General features: G+C 40.1%; 1 protein-coding gene across 1 annotated transcript in view; it reads right to left on the bottom strand.

Moving 5' to 3' along the window:
- Nucleotides 1-23,877, bottom strand: part of Reln (reelin) — a 437,924-nt gene that overhangs the window by 142,321 nt on the left and 271,726 nt on the right. Inside the window, exons 12-17 of the mRNA XM_052173082.1 lie at nucleotides 18,133-18,284; nucleotides 9,683-9,795; nucleotides 7,955-8,163; nucleotides 7,071-7,199; nucleotides 6,305-6,414; nucleotides 3,048-3,114 (exon numbers count right to left, since the gene is read on the bottom strand). Of these exons, the coding sequence (XP_052029042.1) occupies nucleotides 3,048-3,114; nucleotides 6,305-6,414; nucleotides 7,071-7,199; nucleotides 7,955-8,163; nucleotides 9,683-9,795; nucleotides 18,133-18,284 (780 nt within the window). The remainder of the gene's footprint in view (nucleotides 1-3,047; nucleotides 3,115-6,304; nucleotides 6,415-7,070; nucleotides 7,200-7,954; nucleotides 8,164-9,682; nucleotides 9,796-18,132; nucleotides 18,285-23,877) is intronic.

Here is a 23,877-nt window from a genome sequence, read left to right as displayed (position 1 = left end):
CTTCCAGGAAAAATGGAGGAGAGAAAATGACTATCTCCTGAGTACGCTAATGAGGCCCAGCTTCCTTACAGGCTGTTTTGTATATAGTCATTCTCTGAGTCACCAAGAAGTTTCCAAACAGGCATGAAAACATCAGCTAAATTGGACACTCTGGGAGCCTAAGTGTGATTTACATGATAAGCGATTGGAATGTGTTTCCCAGAAAGAGTAGCACAGTACATCTCGGGGTAAATGCACTCTTGTGAAGCTTAGACATTGTCCTCTTACAACCAGAGTGGGAGCAAGAGGTGTTCATTCAGATACAGAGCACACTGGAGTCTCTTCCCATTAAGTGGTTATGCAATCTACTTTTAGTACAGATTCTGTAATTCGGATAGAATCCCAGTAAGGACGCCACTTGCATTTAAAGACAAAACAAAGGAGTCTTTGCTTTGGCTTTTCAGCAATTGCACCGGTGACTTTAAGAAAGATAGGAAACTATCTGACTCCTAATATGCCTACTGCTGGTTCACTTACAACTCTCCAAATGTAGTCCTATATTCAATCTGTTGTCAGGAAAAGCCTCCCACTGTTCAGATTCGTGGGTAACATTCTTGAAATGTCCCCACATTCTCCTCTCATTATGATCTGTAACAGGGTTAGGATCACCAGCTAAGTGAACTGTCAGTTTATAAATTCATCCCCAAGATGCACACAGGCCAGAAGTGTTACAGGGTAGGAAGGAGTGGGGTCCTGGAAGAAAATAATGATGATAATGATGGAGGAGGGGTGGTACTAGGTTTAAGATGTGCTGACAAAGAGTAAGTAGAATAGAATAATAAGAGAAATGAATAGACATTTCTTTTCTGTATAATTGTGTTCTAACTCAATAAACTGCATATTCCCAGAAAACTGGGGAAGAAGGTAAATGTTTAATCCTTCTACAAAAGAGCAAAGCCAATCAATGTTATATAAAATATTGCCAGAATATGGAGAAAATAAAACTTCCAATTGTCAAACTATTCAGTAAAACTTCAGAAAGAGATGCCAATGTTTATTCCTGAAAATTTTTGATTTTAAAATAGTTTCTAAATGCGTAGACTTACAATTCAAATTTCCCTTGTGTTAATTCTATTTGAAATGCATTAAAAAAGTAGAAGGCCTTGTTATAGAAAATAGATAGACAACAACTTGAGAAAAACATAGCTAGCGTTTCAAAGAGCTAATGAGCTACTCGGGGCAGGCAGTTCACTTAAATTGAGTTCAGAGAGATGTCTCACTTGGTCGGACACCTGCTGTGCAAGCATGAAAACCGAATTCAGTCCCGAGCACCTACATAAAAGCAGGACAGCGCTCATTTTAAATCCTAGGCTTTGGGAGGCAGCATCAGGAGAATTCCTAAGGTTTAGTAGGCCTGTATGTGCAGTGCAGCTGGCAGGTCCCAAACTGAGGGGGTGGTGGAGGCGTGGGGAGCCAGAGCCAGACAGAGCCAGTTGGAGATCTGGTTTTAAAAACCAAGTTGGGGTGGTGGCTCCTAATGAATGACACCCAATATGATTTCTATACATGTGTATGCATGTACACACACACACACACACACACACACACACACACACACACACGAGCTTACAGAGTTGAAAAAACACACATTTCAGGATGCTCATCCCTCCCAACAAAACCATGCACATGCCTATGAGAAAGAGAGTAGAGAGGGAGAAATTGGGTGTCAAAAAACCAAGGTAAGTGGCTCCTAAGGAATGACACCCCAATGTGTCATCTGACTTCTATACTCATGCATGCACATGGACACACACAGCTATACACATATGTATACTTGTACACACACACACACACACACACACAGATGCACACACATACACACAAGCATGCAGACCCCTACACAGTTGTAAACCACATATATGTCAGCTTGTTCACATGACCCCTGACCCAAGAAACAAACAACTCCTGGCCATTCCTACTTTGTTCTTGAGAATAAACAAAAACTTTTCAATTCTTCATATGCTTCATAAAGTATTTAATTTGTACAGAGTGATCTCTTTGTTAATTAAATTTGATAAAATACAGTTTTAAAAATTAATCTGACATTCTATTCCCAGAATGTGTTTGCAATTGCTTGTCTTACCACTTCTATAAAAGCAGGTTCAAAGCTCTTTTGTAAACTGTCTGCTCATTAATTAGTTACCTAATTAATTATTTTTTGGGTTTGGAGATGTTGAAAACTTATCTGTATGGAAAAGATGGCCTCTGGTTCCAGGAATTCACAAGAGATTTAGAATTAAGCATTAATATAGGGGTGACATGATAAATGCACCAATATAACACAATTCGCTTGTGGGAACTGGGAATTATTTCAGACTTCAGAGTCAGCAGCACTGTTCTATAAAATGTACAGAAAAGCTAACTATCCAGCTATGAGGGATCTGAATTTATTACAAATTTACATGAAGGACATTATAGTTTTTACAATTAGCCTAAAAAACCCCTATTAATTAATTTTACTTCCAAATTATAGTTAAGTGACTCTTAAATCCTGTTTTGAGGATTGGGGAGATGCATTGGTGGGCAAGAGTGTTTGCTGTGCAAGTATGAGGGTCTGACCCAAAGTGCTGGGGTGAAAACACACAGCAAGGTGTGGCTACATGCATGACTATAGCCCAGGAGATGTGGAAGGCAGAGACAGGAGGGCCCTGGGGCTTGCTGCTAGAGTCGTCTTAGGTTCAGCGAGAGACCCTGTCTCATAGGAATAAGGCAGAGTAATAGAATGAGGACACGCTAGGTCCCCCGTTGGCCTTAGCGCGCATTTCCTTGCTCAACACATTGCTTATATATATTACATAATATACCTTCTATACATGCCATACTTAAACATATACACACATCTTACACACATACACATGCAATGATTCCATTCTGAGTATCTTGATTTGTTTTAAAAAATAATGCAAATTCTAGAAAAGAATATTAAATATATTTACATGACTTGTGGCCTTGATATTCAATGTATATATAAAAATGGACAACCATATGTATTATCTTCAAATGCTTACTTGCAACCATGCCGAGTACACTGTCCTCTGCCAGAACAGAACTTGAGACACGATGGACCTATATAAACTATAAGAGAAAGAAATCACGTTAAAGATGGCAACATAATTGGAAAGCCCACGAATATTACCAATGTCATTTCAGAGAGCAATACCCACGAAGCGTAGTGTGCTTAGTCACAAACATGTTGGATCTCTTTTAATTTCCATGAATAATTCTTTCGGGATTTTAATATTTGTACTCACAGGAATGGGGCCGTGTAATTTATATTCCTCACTGCAATGTTTTCTGCCCCAATAATTACAGACAGGCCTGTGTTTTGGATGTTCATATTCTTTGGGGAGAAATCAAGGACCTATTTGATGCTTCACAAAGTGGAGAGGCTACAACTATAATTTCTAGTCTTACCAGGAAGGAAATCTATAAAATTATAGATGAGCATTACACATATTTCCAAATATTAATTCTTCCTCCCTGGAAATATGGAGCACCATTAAGAATGCTGTTGTGCATAAAGCCTTCCCCACGATGTATAGCTTCCCCACTAGATGCCGACTTTATCAACTTTAATGTGAGTGTGTGGACATAAATTCTGTCGGCATTCTGAAAAGGACTGAAAGGGTTGTAACTGAAGCACTCAGACACATGATGATGTAATACACGTAAAGATACAAGTATTTTATAATGAGGATAGTAACAATCATTAGGATAACAGGGAACAAAAGTAATGAAGACATGCAGGGGTTGCTAGGCCTCTGCAATACTCAGTTTCAGGCATGAAAACTGTTCTTCTATTACCACTTTATTCTAAGCCCTGAACCACATCAAAATAATTTACTTTAAAGTAAACTTTGTTGTAGCCTGAACTCTCTGGGGCACATAACCCCTGTACCCAATTAGGGCAGAAAAATCTATAGAGTCGCAGGCAAAACCACTTGGTGAAGTAACCTGCCTATTTAGGACAGATTAGCTAGCACACTGCCAGGTTAAAAGTGATGGCATCAGTATCTAAAAATCCTGGATTTATTTTGGCTTTTGGAGACCTTTGGGTAAGTGATTTACCCCAACTGACCCTTGCTGTCCCCAGTCAGTCCCCAGACTTATTCTTTTCTCTAAGAAAAAGTCTATCATGCTCATGATGCCCTGCACCACGTGCCTGTAATAGGCACAACAATCACCACCCTCCAACCCTGCCATCCAACAGGCTGCACTGTCCAGGAAGTACTGAGGCACACGTCAGACACACTTGGTTGTGAGCTGCAGGAGGCCCTGCCCTGGGTCCCGCGAGAGCACTCTGCACTCTGCAGGTCATTCTGATGGTTCATGGGGCCTCAACACCGTATCGTTGTATTGAAAAGCCCTCATAGTAATAGATCATCAAAAACACAAGGCTTCCCCAGTCAACAAAATTACAGTCACGCATTTTTCACCCTCCCTTACCAACCTCATCACCATCACCGCAATATAGCTGGAGAAGTGAAGATATAGCAGACAAGGCCTGCGCTGGAATTTTCCATTTTGTTAACATTTTCAGGATTGTTACCTAACAAAACTATGATATAGCGCTAATGTTTTTCCCCAGGTATTTTCCTAGTCACAATTATCTGCATTGTTTCAAGATTTCTGCGAGGCAGTTCAAGGGTTTGAGAGTTAGGGGGCAGAGATGCAGAGGTGTTCTTTCTGTAAGACATGTGGGCCTTCTTCCTGGCTGGCGAGCATGCCTGCTCCTGGAAAGCTTCACGCAGGATGGTAACTGAACTGAAGAGACTGTGGCTGAGTTGTGCAGCCAGCACTGAGCATGCGCACTTGCTGGGTCCTCAGCTTTCCCCTGAGACTCAAACGTGGCATGCGGTCAGCACAGCAGTGTGTCATACGACTCCTTGACCCCAAACAGTGCTCTAAGTGCTTTCTTTAGAAAACCTGGAAAACCTTTTCATAGGCATATATATGTCTCATTATTCTCCTAATTCCCTCATACTTGTGCTTCATTTTATGGCTAGTTTTAAACTTCTTTTGTGGTTATTAAAAGTAAAGAAAGATTCACTATGAACTCTTAAAAAGAAGGACACTGGCAAAATCCATTCCTATCCTACTGCGCAGAGGGCAAACACCCCGGAGCCCATTAGCAGCTGTGGTAATTAAAATGCTATGCAAATATTCTACCAGTGGAGAAACTTTATTTTAACAAATTCCACCTTAGTTAGTTTAGTTTATATACTAGGTTTAGTATCATAGGCCTTATTTTGTTTTTAAATATTCAACATAGATTTCATATTGGCATATGGGTAAATTATCTTGCCTGAAGAGGTCTTCAAAATTTAAGAACTCTATGCAATTAGTTTCTCAGGATTTAAATTATTCAAAAACAGAAAGAGAAGATTAATATATGGGAAATCAGCATTAAAGTATGGTTTTATTAAATAGGACAAACCTAGACGGAGGGTATGTTAAAATTGCTGAAGTACTGACATTTTGTCCTTCCATCTATTCTTGTGTTTCTCCTCTACAGAGCCTTTCCACTTGTATAAACTTTCAGTCAAATGTATATATGTCCTATAAATCTATCCAGAAATTAATACAGAACAAACAAACAAACAAACGTGACTGGTGTTTAATAACAATGTAAAAGCCATGTAACTTAACATCATAAGATATCCTCTCTTATTGCACACTAAAGTGTACACTGCCCCATGCAGAGGCTGGGTTTTAAATTATGCAGAAATGATCAACAATGGAGTTTGCAGCTTCTATGGATAGCCACATATTTCTTTCATGCCATTTTCTGAAAACAGGGGAGGGGTTTCACTAGTATCACAGAGATGATGCTTCCCCGCTCTGTGTAATGTCTGCAATGGGAAGATAAGCATCCCAGATGTTATGGAAGTTACTTAGAAGAATGGGTCTTATTTTAATACATGCAGTATGGTACTTATGGTAATTTTGCATAAAAATTCAAGAAAACGTTAGGCTATCCCTTGTCATCAACTGCGAATTTGAATTTTAGGGATTTAAGCATTTTAAAATTATGTATGTTGAGACATTTCAGCATCTAATATTGCTGACTACACAGCCTACGTTTTACTTTCTGATTATTGTGCATCCCTGGGCTTCTGACGGAATGCAAGGAGAAAAGGAAGAAAGGGTGCTTAATGAATCTCAAGACCATGACTTAGAAATGTGATTAAGTCTGTGCGGACTGACAAAACACCGGAAAAGCCTACATCAATGGCCCGTGATTGTGACAGGCACAGACACTAACCATTATCAATTGCCCACATGTTTCCGAGGATTGGTCCTGTTTGTCTCCAGCGAATCCTTGTGTCTCGGGTGAGAGCAGCGTTAGGGAGAGGAATGGTGATTCGGTTCCACCTGCAAGAAATTTAGCATGAAATCAGCTTCACAACTCTGTGCCTGTCTTCTGAACTAGTTTTACATGTGTGTGAGGTTCCTGTTTCTGTGTACTTGCAATAACACCAAAATTAATGAAGTATTTACCTGTGGGGTCTGTAGCTTAAAGTTTGCTGGCTTTGTAAATATTTTACTATGTAGCTAGTGCTTATTTTGTAAGCAGGGAAAATTTTTTACAGAGGCATCTTGAATTTTAGACTAGTCCGTAAGAGGGTATGTAGTCTACCTTAATTTATGTGGAAATTTAGACAGAGCATATTACACATGATAGACAGCAGGGTAAGGTCTGAACCAGGTCTAATTCCAAAAATTATTTTTCTTTTCATCTTGCTTTAAGTGTGTATTTTGTCAATACAATTTTTTATTTAGACAAACAATAACCATGGGACATATAATCCAAAATGCAAGTATTATACATAAAGAATAACTGACCTCATACAGTGTGGTCATGCATAGGATTTACCTAAAAATATGGGTGTATTTATTTTTATAATATCACTCTTAGGAAAAAGTCAGTTTACCTAACTATTATTTAAAATTCTAGTCTCAGAACTACTGTTTTTCATTCCACAACTTGGATCTGTCTTTTCACTGAATCTTGGGGCATGTGTACTCACCCACTGTAGTTTTCCGAGGAGTAGATGGTGCTGTGGGGGAGGTGTGGACCCGCACAGATCTCCGGCAAGCACTCAGTGTGGAGAAGGGACCAGGACCGTCCATGGTTAGTAGAAAACTCCAAGCTGACACTAATAACAACAGAACGAGCCCAACAGAAAGGTGACAAAGGTAACAAATGATTCTTTTTATTTCTGGCAAAGGACCTTGAATGAGCCAATGATTGGGATTCCTCTAAGACCTTTACTAAATGTGCTGTCTCTCACTGAAGTCTGACCAGCCTTCAAAGGGCAAGCTGTTGGATTACTGCCATAAAAGCTATGTGTGAAGGACAATACACAGTAAACTGGGTCTGTGCTCTTGAATTTGATAGATAGCAAGGCAATTACCATGTCTCACACTGTCCCTTCTTCCTGTGAATGTGAGGCCAGCACAGTTCTTACAGAGCATCAGAACAACACTTATGCAAGTGAAGCAAAGAAGTCATAGCCCTTGAAGTGCTAACTGACTCCCATGCCTATTATTAGGGGGTCACTAGCCAACAGAGGCCAATCCTGTCTTCAGTTGTTTTCATCCAGCAATCTGTTATAAAGATGCTGTCACAGCACGAGTGAACACTTCTGATAGCTTGTATCAAGTTCCAAGAATGAAGCTATTCTAACCAAAACAAATAAATAAACAAACAAACAACAACAAAAGATCTACCCAGTCATATCCTTCCTAGTTATTAATGAAATAATTTTTTTAGGGAGAGGGTAGGAATCTGTATTTTGTTAATGGACATTTTGTTAAAACCCCAGCCAAAAATCTACTGACAAATATACTTCAATGGTCAAGTGCATGTGTCCACGTCCCACCGGGTTAGGACACTCGGCATGCTTCTCACCTGTTACCAGGCTGGTGTGTGCCGCATCCCAGATTAATAGAAAACTGGATCATGTGAGACATTGTTGAAGGAAGAACGGGCAGTGCATGGAAGAAGTCCACGGCCCAGACATTCTGGTTATGCCCTTGGTGGTTCTTTTGCCTGAGACAAAATTTGGTGGCAGGTGTCTGAAGTTCAGGATTGATGACCACAGAAACCAAAGAAGGAACCTGCCAAGAAAGGACACTCAGATTATTTACAACCCTTTCCATTTAGTCAGTGTGAATCCTCTTGGACTCAATCTAGCAAATCACTAAATAGATAGCTGCCGTTTACTGCGCACCAGGCTATGACTTCGTGCTATGTTTATTAGTTCATGTGGGAGGTTTTGTTTTCGAGAACAACTCACTTCAATGACTCAGATTTTTTTTTTTAGACAGAAAGGCTCCTGGTGTGTGTCTCCCAGGACAGAACTAAGCACAGGACTAAGGCAGTTGAGTAATTATTTGACATTATCATTAATGCTTTCAAAAGTGGTTTTGATTAATATTAGTGTTTTTCCCCAACTAGGAAATTTGAAAATGAGACTCATAACAGAAGTAGCCATAAATAAGTAAATCAAGACATAATCTTTAAAGTCTATGATTTGGTGTGATGCAGTCACAGGACCAGAGCAGGTAGAATCCTACCATGTAATTGCAAAAAAGTTGTCCACAATAACATTCCAAGTGCCGTCAACTGGGATATGCAATTGATTGAATGTTGAATTTGCTGGTTATTTCTCTCTGATAGCTCCCTTTGTTGAGCATTTTTAAATTCTTTATTTTGTGTGTGTATGGAATGGTGTGTACCTGTGTACATGAGGACATGGGTTAAAGTCACGTGTCTCCCTCAACAACTGCTCTCTATTTTTTCCACTTGCGGACAGCATCTCTCACGGAATCTGGAACTTATCAATTCAGCTAAACTGGCTGGTCAGGCTCCAGGGTTCCTCCTGTTCCCACCTCCCCAGTGCTGAGATTACAGATGAGCACCACTATGACCAACTTTTTACTTGTGTTCTGGAGTCCAAATTTAGTTACTATGGCTTACAGAGCAAGCTTGTTACTGACAGAGGCTCCTCCCCAGTCCCCAAGTTCTGTAAAGTAGTTAAAGTGTTATCAATATTGAGAGAAACTACTAATGAGTGTAGTGTAAGATCAGCACATATTGCTAGAATTGAAAAAAATTTTTTTCACACCCATCACAAGCATCTTGCATTGTTTTCTAGATGTTTGTAAATAAGCAGAAATAATACCTGTCCACCTAGAGAGCAAAGGGAAATGACCAATCCTATAGCTCTAATTAGCAAAGTAAGGGTGACAGTGATCTGAACTCTTGCAATGCCTTCTGACTAGCAAATCGCCAGTGTGGGGCTCTACTTGTCGTGTCTAAAAGCAAGGTTCTGAAGCTGCATAATTAGAATCATGTTCACAGCTTTCTCAGGGACAAGAATAACTGTCAGTCAGAGGGCTGGGCTTCGTTTTATGGCTGCTGTAATTCGTTCTTCCTGACAAAATCAGAGTTCTCATTTATATCAGAAATAAAAATGAACGTTAAAATTCCCAAGTCCCTTAAAAAAAAAACCAAGCAATTTCCTGGGGAGGCAAGGAAAACGATGTATCCTCTGTGCCTGGCATGGTCTTCCTGGATCTGGCTTTGGCCTGAGGGTTCTGAGGTAGGTCATCAGGGAAGGACTGGCATTTGTACCTTATAGGAAGAATAGGAGAGAGTGTCCAGTGCAATGTGTTCTTTTCTTCCTTCAGTCTTTGCATATAAGATGATATCGTTTTCATGGGAGTCTCCAGGGTCACAGATTCCTCCTGCACCAAAAAACCAATTCATTGTTAGAACCGACTTGCATCCAAAACATCAAACATAACATTGGAAATCAGAGAAACAAATGGCAGTCACACATTTCACTTAATGATACCTTTACACCAAGACAATGAGACTCAAGAAATTAATTAATGAAGAGTCATGTTCCAGGTCAAAGAGTTGCCATGGAAGGACAACATTCCTCTTTGATGGAATTACTCAAATAACAATGTGTTGAGCAGTGGCTACGTGGCCATGATGCAACCCAGTTAAAAAGAATCACATGTGTGTGTGTGTGTGTGTGTGGTGCATATGTACATTCAGTGTGTGAGTATGCATGTAGATGTTGTATTTGCATGTTCAGGCCATAAGATGACCTTATGTGTTACATTTTGCTAAGACAGGGTCTTTCACTGGCTTGGAACTCATCAAGCAGACTGGCTGATTTTCAAGGCCCAGGAATCTGTTAGTCTCTGCCTCCACAGTGCTGGGATTACAAAGTGAGCTATCATGCCTGAGACTGACCATCTCCCCAGGCACTAGGAGAACCTGTTAATCATGCCCTTTAAGTAGATGTAGCTTTTTCTACTCATGCTTGGGTCTTCTGTTTCATACCATTTATCTACAAGTCTGTTTTGCACCAGTACCATACTGTTTTATTATTTTGGCTCTATAATATATCTTGAAATCTGGAATGGTAATCCCTCCAACATTGTTCTTCTTGCTTGGGATTATATTGGCTACACTGGCTATGTGTTTTTTTGTTTTGCTTTTGCTTTTTGTTTTTTTGTGGTTCCAAACAATTTTAGGATTTTTTTCCCCCACTATTTTTGTAAAACTTGCTCTGGGCTTTTTGATTGGGATAGCATTGAAGCTGTAAGTGGCTTTTGGTAGAATGATTGTTTTTGTAGTATTAATTTTACAAATCCATAAGTATAGAAGTCTCTCCATTTTCTAGTGTCTTCCTCAACCACTTTACAGATTGAAGTTTTCATTGTAGACATCTTTCACATCCTTGGTAAAGTTTATTCTAAAATTCTCATAGTCTTTGAGGCTACTGTTGAGTGTGAGTGTGGTGTGTATCCACGCTCTCTTTCTCTGTGTATTTGTTGTTGGTGTACAGAAAGGTGACTGATTTTTGTATGTTGATTTTGAACCCTGTTACTTTGTTGAAACTGGTGATTCTATAGTTTTTGGTAGAAATCTAGGGGCCTGTATGTATCATATCATCTGTAAACTGAAATAGTTTGACTTCTCATTTTTCCATTTGTATTCTTTTAATTTCCTTCTCTTGCCCTCCAGTTCCAGTTAGTGCCCTGAGCACTGTATTGAAGTCGAGTGTGGACAAAGGACATTCCTTCCCTACATCTGATTTTAATGATATCACTTCAAGGTTTTCCTCCATTTAAGATAATGTTAGATGTGGGTTTGTCATACATTGCCTTTATGATGGTGAGGCATGTTTTCTCTAGTCCCAGACTCTAGGACTTTTATCATTAAGTCTTGTTGGGTTTTGTCAAGGGCCTTTTCTGTATCCATTGAGATGATCAAGTAATTTTTGTCTTTAAGCTTATTTATATCAAAATGTCTGGTGGTTCCCTGCATCAAAGACTTCTGAAGTAGACATGCTTGCATTTTAAGTATGTACTTTTAACTTTTTACACTAATATTTGGTGCCTCACTTGATTAGTGGCAGGCATATAGTAATAAGAGTTTGCTTTACTCTATCATTACTTTGTGATCATATAAGGTGATATACCATTAGAACTGAGAGGGAAGTAAGAGCCCTCTGGTAATCGAATAGCTTGAGTAGGTGTTCTGTCTAGTCACCACTGATCTATTCTTTCCCTGTTACATGTTATCAATAACTATGGCTAAGTAGAAGGACCACCCCCACAGACTGTCATACATGACAGCTCTAGACACACAAGAGTACAGGCATGCAGAAACGTTTCTCCAGCGCATCACACCAAACTCTTCTGTTATCCTTACATTTCAAGGAATCCCTTGGTTCTAAAATCAACACTACTGCTGTTAACTTTATTTACATGTAACTGCTAATGCTGATAGTCTGTGGTGCCAGCATGGTACTCTTCAAACTCTAGAGTAAGATCACCCTTTGGGAATGTATGGAAATCAACCAATAATGGTGATCACCACCATAGTGATCACACCACTAAAAATTAAGTAAGCCAAGAAGGTGTCTGTTGTTTACAGAAAATCTGGTTTGATTCAGTTAGGATAATGGAGGTCTGCAGTTTGGAAGAAACTGTCTGACATGTGAAGCTAAGAAAGCTATATGGAGTCTAATTAGTATAACAAATTTTATAATTGAGGAACTGCTAGTCAAAAAGAAAGCTGTAGAGAAAACCGTTAACAGTAGAGAGCAATAGAAGGGTTATTGACAACCAGTGCATGCCTTGGGGACTGACTTGGCAGGTGAGTGGTGGGAGAGGGTGTAGCACTGCTCACAGGTCTAGGACTGCTCCCATGATATGACAACATGGAATGTCTGAGTTGATGCTGAGACACTCAGTGTTCCTTCAGGCTCAGCCAATGCATTTTCACAGCCTTAATGAGAATTAAGGCTATAAACCTTTGCAGTGTCTCCAAGATAGCACTTATGGGGCCCTTAAATAAATTGATCGAATTAACAAATACCAATAATTGACTATGGTCACCTCGTTAAGGCAATATGCAAAGCCCATTCTGGTAAACAAGCACTCTTATTTATGAAACCCTGTTCTTTCGTGTTCCTAAGAGCAATTATTTTTTTTTTTAAAAAACTGATAAATGTCTTACCAGACACTCATGCTTGACTCTAGAAGTGATCTATTAAATTTATGCTGTGCAAATCCTCTCAAGCCTCCTAAGTTCATTTTATAAGCCATTTGACAACCGAGAAGCCAGTGTCTGCGAGACAAACGGCAGAGGACTGGGAGATTTGGGGACGGGCTTGCTGCTAGAGCTAATCCAGGGGAGAAGAGGTTCAGCAAATGTCCTTGTCCTTCTGCTTTGTCCCTAGAGCAGCTCTGCACATATGGGATTCCAGTGAGCTCTATAATGGGGCTGTAGGAAATCTGGGTCCATGTTAGTTGAACAGTTTAAGGAAGTGCACCATATATTGTTACTTTAGACACCAAAGTTAGACTTCAGCTACTGGTGAAGAAAGAAAGAAATCTGTCTAGTAACTAACTTTCTTCCCAAGGAAATACTGCTTTTCAGCAATATTGTAATGAAGTATTGAGGTTGTAAATGGTGCCAGATATTTCCTGAGCGGGCTTTGTCTTCAGTAGAGTATAAATAAGAACAATCATGCCTACTTAAAATTCAATATATGCCATGTTATGCAATAGGAAATATTAAAACAAGTATTGTATGTTTTCATTTCATAACAATGGTTTTCAATAAGTATTGAACACATTTATCACTCTGTTGATGGGATTGAGACTGGGAGAGGCTCTAATCCTCTCAGAGGATTAGAGAGGCCCAGAATCAAGTCTGTGTCTGATGGTATTCTGTTTGTCTTCAACCCTGCATTGATGATCTCAGTCCTGTAATGACATCACCCAGGGAAACTGTGGATGCAATACAACTGCACATGTAATACATTTAAAAATTCACATACAATTACTATCTACTGAGTTGTATGATCAGAGCTGAACTCAGGAAGGTAGATACAGTGATGATATAGACTTCTTTCCAACCGATGTTTATTACTTAGGGCCAACCACCTGTACAGAAAATTATGATTTTGATACCTGTATTATTTATTTTAGCATTCCGTTACATCAGCATAATAAAGCAGTGTTACTATAAATGGTGGTGCAGGGGGAAAGATACAGATGACAACAAAATTTTCCTTCTTTCCATCAAACATTAAGTAATATTCAGAAATTATCGAGAAGGAACTAAACCATGAAAAGCCCCATTATGTAATGTTAGTGTAGCATATTTAAGGATGCAGGCTGGAACGATCCATCCCCGGAACCTTCATTAACTGGTTTCTGGGGTCTTCTTGGCTCTCTTATGAATAGGAAGTGAACAGCATGTTGCTCAGGGGAGAAACCCACAGGAGAAGCTCACACAGGACAGAATGGCAAAGAAAGTCCAAGAGGAGTCAAGACATTAAGATGATGACAGGGTTTATCTGAAATGTCCCTCTGAGGGCAATCTGTCAGTCCTGGGAAGTCCAGTGACAGCAACTCCTACAGGAAGACGTGGAATCTTGCTTAGCTTACAAAGCTTTGATGCGTGGTGGAAAGAAGGACTCCAGAGGCAGCTGGTACAGCAATTAAAGTACAGAAGGAATTCGATAAAATCTGGCTGCATGGTCGGCTTTAGATACTTAGATACTGTTTTAAATAGCTTTATAGATACTTGTGTAAAGAAAGTGGTTTTGCTGACTGGGCTAGGGAAAGGGAAATATACCTTGACCTCAGTTGGTCATTTAGTGAAAAAACAAAAACAAAAAAACCAAGCCAAACAACAACAAAACAAAAACAACAAAACCAAGACATATACAGTAGTGTCCACTATCCCAGGGCTTTCTTTACATTCTACAGTCAAGCATGAGAGAGAATTACTAATATTCATCTGACACTTCACTTTTAGATCAGTTGGGTACTGCATTGTTTATTTGTGTGTGTATGCGTACGCATATGTACATGTGTGCATGCGTTTGTGCATAAGTGTGCATGAGTGTGTGTGTGTGTGTATGTGTGTGTGTATGCACATACACACTCATGTTTCTATGGCAAGAGGTCAGAAGTCTATGCTGGGCATCTGTGCCTATTGCTCTTGAGTTTACCTTTTGAGACGGAGTCTCTGACTACATCTGGAGTTTGCCACTTAACTAGACTGGCTGGGTCAGCAAGCGCCAGGGGTCTCTCATCTCTGTCTCCAGTGCTGGGATTACAGGAGCTCACTGCTACACTTGGAGTTTGGAGTTTCACATGCGTGCTGGGGATCTAAACTCAAACCCCCATGCTGTCAAGGCAAGTTCTTTATCCACTAAGCCATCTCCCCAACCCATATTTCATTTATCACAGATTCCTCTTGTTTACTATGCCTGATTTATATTTTACTTATCAAACTTCATCATAGGTATGTGTGTATGTATAGAAGAAAACACAGCATATAGAAAAGTCACATTAGGACTCTCCACAGAGATTACAGCATAAGGAGAGATTCTTCATAAGAAAGGATGATAATTAGCATTAATTGCATTGTGCTGACATATCACAGTACAAATCCAAAGTAAAGAGACAATGTGAACTAAAGAGCTGAGAACACACTAACTGCTCAGTAGACATTTTCAGAGAAGCAATGAACAGAGTAAAATGAATGATATTCCTTAGGATATTTCTGTTATGATATGTCTCGTTCACTGAGGTTTAGCTCTAAACCACTGTCCTGGATACTGGTCCTCAAAAATGTTTGCGCAATATGTGAACAGACGAGTAAGGGAAATGAGGTTTGTTCTTTTAAAGATTTATTATTTATTATATGTAAGTACACTGTAGCTGTCTTCAGACACTCCAGAAGAGGGAGTCAGATCTCATTACGGATGGTTGTGAGCCACCATGTGACTGCTGGGATTTGAACTCAGGACCTTCAGAAGAGCTGCCAGTGCTCTTAACCGCTGAGCCATCTCTCCAGCCCAGGAAATGAGGTTTTAACTGATTTCTGAAACTTGAACAAGTTAACACAAATGCTAGTCGTGAGAACTGATACGAAACAAGGACTGAACATATCGTGCACCAGCCCTAGAGGAAATGTGATCTAGAGCCTCCCTCCTGGAGTATCACGCTGAGTGGGCGGTTACTTATGAACTCCTCCCAAATCCCTCTCACATTGCCTGCATTTTGTTCAACAATCCCACATTTTGGGATCTTTTCTCAGGGTGCAGCTTTATCTTATCCTAAAATGAGCTTCTCTAACCCGGCGGGCAGGCGGGCGGTGGTGGCACACACCTTTAATCCCAGCACTTGGGAGGCAGAGGCAGGTGGATTTCTGAGTTTGAGGCCAGCCTGGTCTACAGAGTGAGTTCCAGGACAGCCAGGGCTAGACAGAGAAACCCTGTCTCGAAAAACCCAAAAATAAATAAATAAATAAATAAATAAATAAATAAATAAATAAATAAATACACAAATACAGCTTCTCTCAGTGCTGCTTCCTCAAGAGCTTGACTCTTTTTTTAAATTTTATTTATTTATTTATTTATTTATTTATTTATTTATTTATTTATTTGCGTATCTCTGATGACGTTCTGGAAGCAGCGGTCCTGATTACGAGGTACGTGTCTCTCTAGTTAATTCTATGTGCACTTTGGCGAGCTTGCCAACCCCTGCCTTCTCAAGGCCGCCCCTGGTTTCTCAGCTTTAACCTGACTGACTTCACCCTCCATGGTACTTCCTAACAGCACACCACCCTGTCACCGTATGGAGCCCCGTCCTCCCCGCCTGCCTCCTTTCTCCTCCCCTTTATGTTCTTCTGCACTCTCTTCCTTTTTCCTTCTACCTCCACAGGGAAAAGAGTTTCCCTAAGTTTTTCATGTTGCTGGCTATCAGCAGCTCCGGGGAAATTACTTCAACTTTCAAAATCCAGCCCAAAGCCTCTTCTCTTAATCACCAGTTCATCTACTGAACCCGCGTTCACCAAGGAGCAGTATGCGAATGCTTTTCAAATGTGCTCTAAACTGAGCAAGCAGAAGCTCTGTCTTTATGTGGCATTCTAAGAAATCCCAGCCTCAACATGTGTAATGCCAAATCTTCTGCATACCTGCCTCTTTTTAAAACCTGCCATTGTAGGGAATGTACCGGTCCCCCAGGCACTGAGAAGAGAAACACGTATTGTTTTCATAATCCACAGTCAGCTGTGCCCCACGTGAGCTGGCTGTGTCTCAGCAGGCTGCCCTCTGGTCTTCTCCTCCCTCCTGCACTTAGCTCTGGCTCATTCTCCTGTCACCCTGACTACCACATTAGACGCTTAACAGAATTGTCAGACGAAACACACTGCACAGAAAAGGAGGCATTTATCAAAATTTGCTAAAATTATTGTTTAAAATATTGTTCATTATAAACTTTATAACGCTAATACAAGTTCAACTAAGCTGCATATCATTCTGTTCTAATTTGTTGGGTGAAGTCTGACTCCGCTGTCCTAACTAGTGTCTTGTCTTCTTGTTTCTGATTATTTTAGTCTCTTCTTTACACTCTTGACAGAATTATCTCACTAAAAAAAGAGGTAATATAATCCTAGCAAGAATCCTTTGACATGACAGCAAGAGGAAGTGCTAACTTCTTTAGCCATCGTATGTGCTTCCATTAATCTTTTGGAAAAGTTAGCCAACTGCAAGTATATCACACCCTGTGTTATGTGCTTGTGGCAATGATAGTCTTGAGGTCTAACTTATGCAACCCTGAGCTCCGTAACTGTCAGGAAGCTGAGTCAGGCATGTGAACAGGATCTCTGAGTCAGAGGCTGGGGAGTTGTCCTGACAACCTGACTCTTGGTTACTAAGTTCCTGCTCCATTTCCAGATCCTGCCTTTGATTTTCCATTCCATAAGGAAGGCATGTGGTAGGAATGACGTCAGCGACAGAATAAGTCATGGTGCTCATGTTGACTAGTGAGACAAAGCTGGCAGGCCACAAAGGTCAAGTCACTAGTTTATGTATGGATATTTCCCCATCTTTATGTATTTGATTTTCCTTTGTATCAGTTGTATATGTTTTATGGCCACTCTATGTGTTTTTAAAACTTATTGGAAATTAGAGAGTATTATAAAACATGATTGAACACTATAAACCATTCCCCCCTCTGCTTCCCCTAACAGCAGAGTTGGGCAATAACAAGATACCCATGGAAATGACAACTCACCCGGATGAGAGGTGAGGTGACAGGCTAAGGACAAAGGGGTCACCTTGCTTTTTGCTTCTTTCCAATTGTCTTATTTAAAAAATAAATCTTCATTTACTTTTGAGATTATAATTACAACATTTCTTCCTTCCAATTCCTTCCTCCAAACCTTCCCACTTAGCCCTCCCACACTCCTTCAAATTCATCGCCTTTCCCCCTAATTGTTACTATATGCAACATTGCCACAATGACCAAGGAAGAGAGGTAAGAGGAAGACATTATGGCATTTTTGTCTTTGGGCGTAGCATGGCATGTCAAGAATGGCCTTTCTCTACAAGATGGCATCAACAAGGCTTGCCTGAGGCAGGATGAGTTCCACAGGTCTTTATTCTTCAGACACCTCTGACTTCGGTAATTTTCATTTTATGTGGCAAATAAGCAATATTATCAACATATAAAAAGGTAGTGGTCTGTACCTACCCATAACGAAGTAGAACCTCAGGTTGCCGTAACCAGTTGTATCCATGTAGGGGGTGCAGAGCTTCCTCTCTCCGTCTTTGAGGAATATCAGTGACAGTCCTGATTCTATGGTTCCACATTCTGTACCAACTACTGCTCCCAAGATGTCCCATCTATAAAAAAAAGGGAAGAATCTAACAGACTAACAAATCCAATCTTGTATAGAGTAATATTTTATTTAGTGGTAGATAATTCTGAAGTAAAGATGTGATGTCACAGACTTTGAGCTATGAAATAAACCTTAAACACGCTGTTCAGACATACTTCTACTGCTATAAGCTTTAGGAAATAGAGTATTTGCTTTTGTATCTTCTGTGTCGAGAGCCACATTCAGGAACAAGAAAGTATTTATTCTTTTTTAATGGCCTGAAAATGTCACACAAGGGTATAATGCATAATGAGCAAATCCACTATCTTCTTTCTGCTCCAATTGATTCCCCTACCCCACACATAAAATGTTTATTCTTAAAAGTACTTATAGCTGAGTTGAAGAGTTAAATTAACACTAAGGTAAGAGTGAACGAGGAAGGTCAGTACTATAAATGCTTTTATGGTGGCTTTATATTATATATGTATATTATAATGAAAAGGTGTAACAGCCAGAAAGAGTCTAGCAAATTTTCATCAAGAAGCTGATATTTAAACTGGGTCTTGCCAGGCAGATGCTTGGATGGATAGAGAGAATTAAAACATCTGACTTCTATTTAGTGTCAGCTAGTGCTAGATTCTTTTCTAGGGACTTCACACACTAACCTAATTTCAATCCCACACATTAAGGACATCTTGATTTTGACTGGAGACTGAGATACACAGATGTTAAGGACAGCTAACAAAGGACAGTCACTGTATTCAAGACCATGTAGATGGACTCCAGAGCTTGTCTCTTCCTTTAGTAATAATACTGGATTTAGGATTGATAAATCATATAAGAATAGGCTGAGAACTGGGTATAGCCCTAGCACAATTACGGCACAGATGCCACTAGATATTCATAAGAGTATGTGCCGGAGAAGAATAGAAAATACAGTTGAACGATACAATGGAAGACAGGGTTCAGAAAAAGGAGTTTGGATCCTAGTCCATAGAAACATAAGGGTGATTTTTTTCAAATATGAAAATATGATTATGTCTCTTATTTGCTTAAGCACATTCAGGGGCTCTACACTGCTGTCTGGACAAGTTTTTAAACTCTTACATGTGGAATATAAGACCCAGGTCTCCTCTCTGTGGATGCTCCATGGCTCGTTCTGTCTTGTAGCAAACACCCTGGCTATATAGTAGGAATTTAAAGTCTCTACAATAATCTGTCAGGCCTCCATGCCTTTACCACTGTCTCCTAAACGAACCCAGAGTCATTCTCTAACATGTCCTCTACAGAGCATTTCCTAGCCTCCCTCATTCTGCCTGGATAGTCTCCCTTGAGACATCCTCACTGCATCTCATATTTGCTCTTTTGTGAAACCATTTCCTAAATATGTAGTTTGATTATTTCTTTATGCGCTTTTCTTCATACCTGGCATGCCAACTCCTAAGGCAGTTGCCTTATATTTATGTTTTTATATCTTGATCAGGGTCTAATATCCAGCAGGAACCTGATATTGATGGAGACGTTAGAGAATCAATACCAAAACCATGTTTGGAGCATAACTCAGGGCCTTGCCTGGGCCCATCCTCAGTTTCTTCTGCCTTTGATAGTCTTGTCTTTGCCTCATCATATGAGAATTTTTACTCTCTTCCCTCTCTTAACCTTCAGATCAGTGATCTGTTCACTCACAAATTCCCCGTGTCTAATCTTAAGGCCTGGTACTACAATGACTTTGATTTCAGGGCCACTTCAAGCTCTTTTAAATATTGTTGTTCTATGAGATTGTAAACCCCTTCAGTGCCTTCAGTCCTTTCTCTGCCTCCTCCATTGGGGACGCTGTGCTCAGGTTTGACCCGTGCACCCTGCTTCCCCATTAGCATCTCAGTCGTGCCTCACCTCCTTGTGAGCTGAAATCCATATTTTTTCTATACAGTAATTGTTCTTGGGCATATGTATCTTATTTTTATTTTGCTTATGTCTTGGGCGTATTAAAATTTTTTAATGAATGGGTCTGGGAAGAAAGCAATTGCGGTGTACGCACGTGAAGCAGAGTTCAGGTGCATGAGCTCCCAGCGCCCACATAGAAACTGGGCAGCTGCGGAAGCCGAGCTGTAATTCTAGAGCTTGGGAGGGGAAGGGGCGTCCCAGGGGCAAGCGGGCCAGGAGCACCTGCTCACTTGCGATCTCTGGGTTCACTGAGAAACTCTGATCCAGGAAAATGATAGAAAGTGATTTGGCGTCCACAGACCATGTGTACATATGTGCACATGTTTTATACACATGACCCCACACATGAGCATGCACACACATCACACATATATGATCATGTGAAAAAGTTTTAACAGTAGAAGTAATATTTTCTTTCAGTTTGCATCGTTCATTCTATTTAATAAATCCTTGCCCCAAGGTTAAAGAGATATTCCCTTACACTTTCTGTTTAAAGTTTAAATTTTACTTTTCCACATTTACATAAATTTAATTTATTTGAAATTCATTTGAAGGTGAGGAATAAAGCTGAGATCTAATTTTTCTTTTCATATATAGATAACAAGCTGTTCCAGCACCATTAACAATTCTGGCTCAAAATGACTAAAATACCACTTAGTCATATAATACTCTCCTCTATGTCTATATCTCTCAAAACTAACGTATATTATAATCATGCTATTGTATATTATATATTAATTATATATTATTCCATATTACATAAAGCATTTATTTAGATATATATTATACAACAAAACATACAAATTATAATATATAACAATATAGTAATTAACCAATAAAAATAAAATATTAATATGTAATATATTAAAATATATATTATTACAAGTAGGCAACTTTGCTAATCGCAAGGCAAAAACCTCACTAGTTGTTGAATATTAACAGCTCTCTTAAGGTACAGAATGTTGCCTTCTAGAAAATTATAACAGCTATCAATCCTAATTTCTCTCATCAACATTTCTGAGATATTGAAAACCATATCTAAGTAATGTATTTAAGTTGGACCCTCATCTCTCCACAGAGGAATACCAGTTTCATTAAATTTTATAAGGTAAACAAACTGCTGGAACTCCGTAGATGTCAATCAAATGACAGCCATCTCAGATAAAATGTGGAAGCATCCTAGTGAGGAAGAACATGCTACCTTTATCCCTTCCACAGCATTCCTCAAGTGTCGCTGACTGGTGCCCTCTGCTTCTAAAGCAAAGACCACTCAGAGAAATGATTTCATTGACACCAAACATACACACTGTACAACTTCATTACTATATACTGGGAACAGCTAAAAGTAACAGCTAAATTATTTAAAAGTGCATTACATCACTTGGCAAAGCAGCACAGGCTTGTAATCCCAGCGCTTGGGAGTCAAAGTCCAGAGGAGGAGGATGAGTATGAGGCCAGTGTGGGCTACATAGTGAATTCTAAGCTAGCCTTGGCTACATAGTGAGACTTGTATCAAAAATTAAGCAACAGAAATTATGTATAATTATACATGTAACTTTAAGAACTTTATGGTTTGTTTTATGAGAAGCTTAATCTCTTAACTTTGTGGATGATTTTAAATATCCATTGGGTATTTAGATACTCATTTCTCTAGTACTTTTTTTGGGTCCTTTATTATTCACATAATAAGACAGCAAAAATGAAGAAGCAGGGTGCACGTGTCAAACCTGAGCACAGCGTCCCCAATGGAGGAGGCAGAGAAAGGACTGAAGGCACTGAAGGGGTTTACAATCTCATAGAACAACAATATCAACCAACCAGACCCCCCAGAGCTCTCAGGGTCTAAACCACCAACCAAGGAGAACACATGGCTCCAGCTGCATCGGAGGAATGCCTTGTCAGGCATCAGTGGTCCTTGGTCCTATGAAGGATTGATAGATGCCCCAGGGTAGGGGAATTGAGGGCTGGGAGGTGGGTGTGGGTGGGTAGAGGAACACCCTCATAGAAGCAGGGGGAGGGGTGATGGGATAGGGGGTTTCCAGGGTGGTGGTGGGAAACTGGGAAAGGGGACAACATTTGAAACGTAAATAAAGAAAATATCCAATTATTAAAAAAAGCAGTTTGCTTGAGGCTAACTGTCCATTTTATTTTAAAATTGAGTCTGTTTCTTAGTTTGTGGTTATCATTATAGTTAATACTTTGAACCATGCCAGGATGATTTATGCATATGAATCAGGCACATGCATGCCACGGCACACACATGTGGAGGTCCAAAGACACATCACGTGGGCTCTCTGGGGATTAAACTCAGGTTGTCAGTCAGGGCATCAAGGGATGTGAGCCATCTTACTGGCTCCATGTCATTTTATAACAGACTTAAATCCTAGGAAACCTCCTCCACCTCCCTCCCTCCCTCCCTCCCCGACCTCTCTACCTCACTTCTCTCCCTCCCTCCCCCACCTCTCTCCCCCACTTCCCTCTCTCCCTCCCCCACCTCTCTCCCCCACTTCTCTCCCTCCCTCCCTCCCTCCCTCCCTCCCTCCCTCCCTCTCTCCCTCCCTCCCCGACCTCTCTACCTCACTTTTCTCCCTCCCTCCCCCACCTCTCTCCCCCACTTCCCTCCCTCCCTCCCCCACCTCTCTACCCCACTTTTCTCCCTCCCTCCCCCACCTCTCTCCCCCACTTCCCTCCCTCCCTCCTTCCCTCCCTCCCCCCCTCCCTCCCCCTCCCTCCCCCTTCTCTGCATGTGTTAACAGATTATGCCAATCACTCACAGCACACAAGTAACTTTTTGAAATCGCTCTTCGTGATAACGGTTCACTTGTAAAGTAAGCAGGAGCCTCATGTGATGTATACATGAAGACTCCACACTGCTTCATTGGTCTTTTATGTGCTCCATTTATCCCAATTAAAGCACTCAGCCTGCTGATCCACACAGCAAGTTTAAGTTATAAATGATGCAGATGATAACTCTGTTTAGATATACAGTGTGCTTCAGAGTATTTTTAAATGAAAAGTTGAATTGAAAAGGATGGAACAGTCATCGCCTGAGAGAACCTTCCATTAGAAGCATTCAGTGGCTACTTTCTCTTAGCTATCAGTTGTAAATTAATTACTTTTCTAGGATAAGCTACATGAGTTATTTTTATAATGTTGACCACAGACAATGCTGTAATTCAGATTGTCTATGGACTTTCAATTTTTATTTAAGCCCAACTTCTCTAATTTACTATAAATTAGTTTTCTTTCCTCTTTCTAAAAACAGTTAGCTGTAAGATAGCAAAAGTGAAATTAATCTCTTTTGATACCCAAATATTTATAATCAAACGGCACAGGCAGTTTCGTTTACTTTGAACAGAAAGATGAAGGAAGCCATGTGCTTTTCTCAAGTTTTATGAATAAAACCTTTTATAAAAGTCTTATTACTCTGAATGGATTTTCTACATTTGCTAAAAATTCATCAGGAGCCAGTCAAGCCCAGGCACATGAGTTTATACAAACCAGCTCAATAGTGCTGGAGGGCAAAGGACTCGTGGAGGGGTGTGGACTGTGTCAGCTTCCTAAGCGGTCAGAGAGAAAGCCTCAGCTCCCTGGACTTGTGTAGTCTCCACAGTTTGGAGTTCTAGTTAAGAAATGACATAGCCCTGACTTTTTCCCATCGAAATCATTACATG

The sequence above is a fragment of the Apodemus sylvaticus genome, chromosome 2 (assembly GCF_947179515.1).
Source record: "Apodemus sylvaticus chromosome 2, mApoSyl1.1, whole genome shotgun sequence".
In the NCBI taxonomy this organism is placed as follows: Eukaryota; Metazoa; Chordata; class Mammalia; order Rodentia; family Muridae; genus Apodemus; species Apodemus sylvaticus.
The sequence above is the reverse complement of the archived record's forward strand: the minus strand, read 5'-3'. Positions and strand labels throughout refer to the sequence as shown.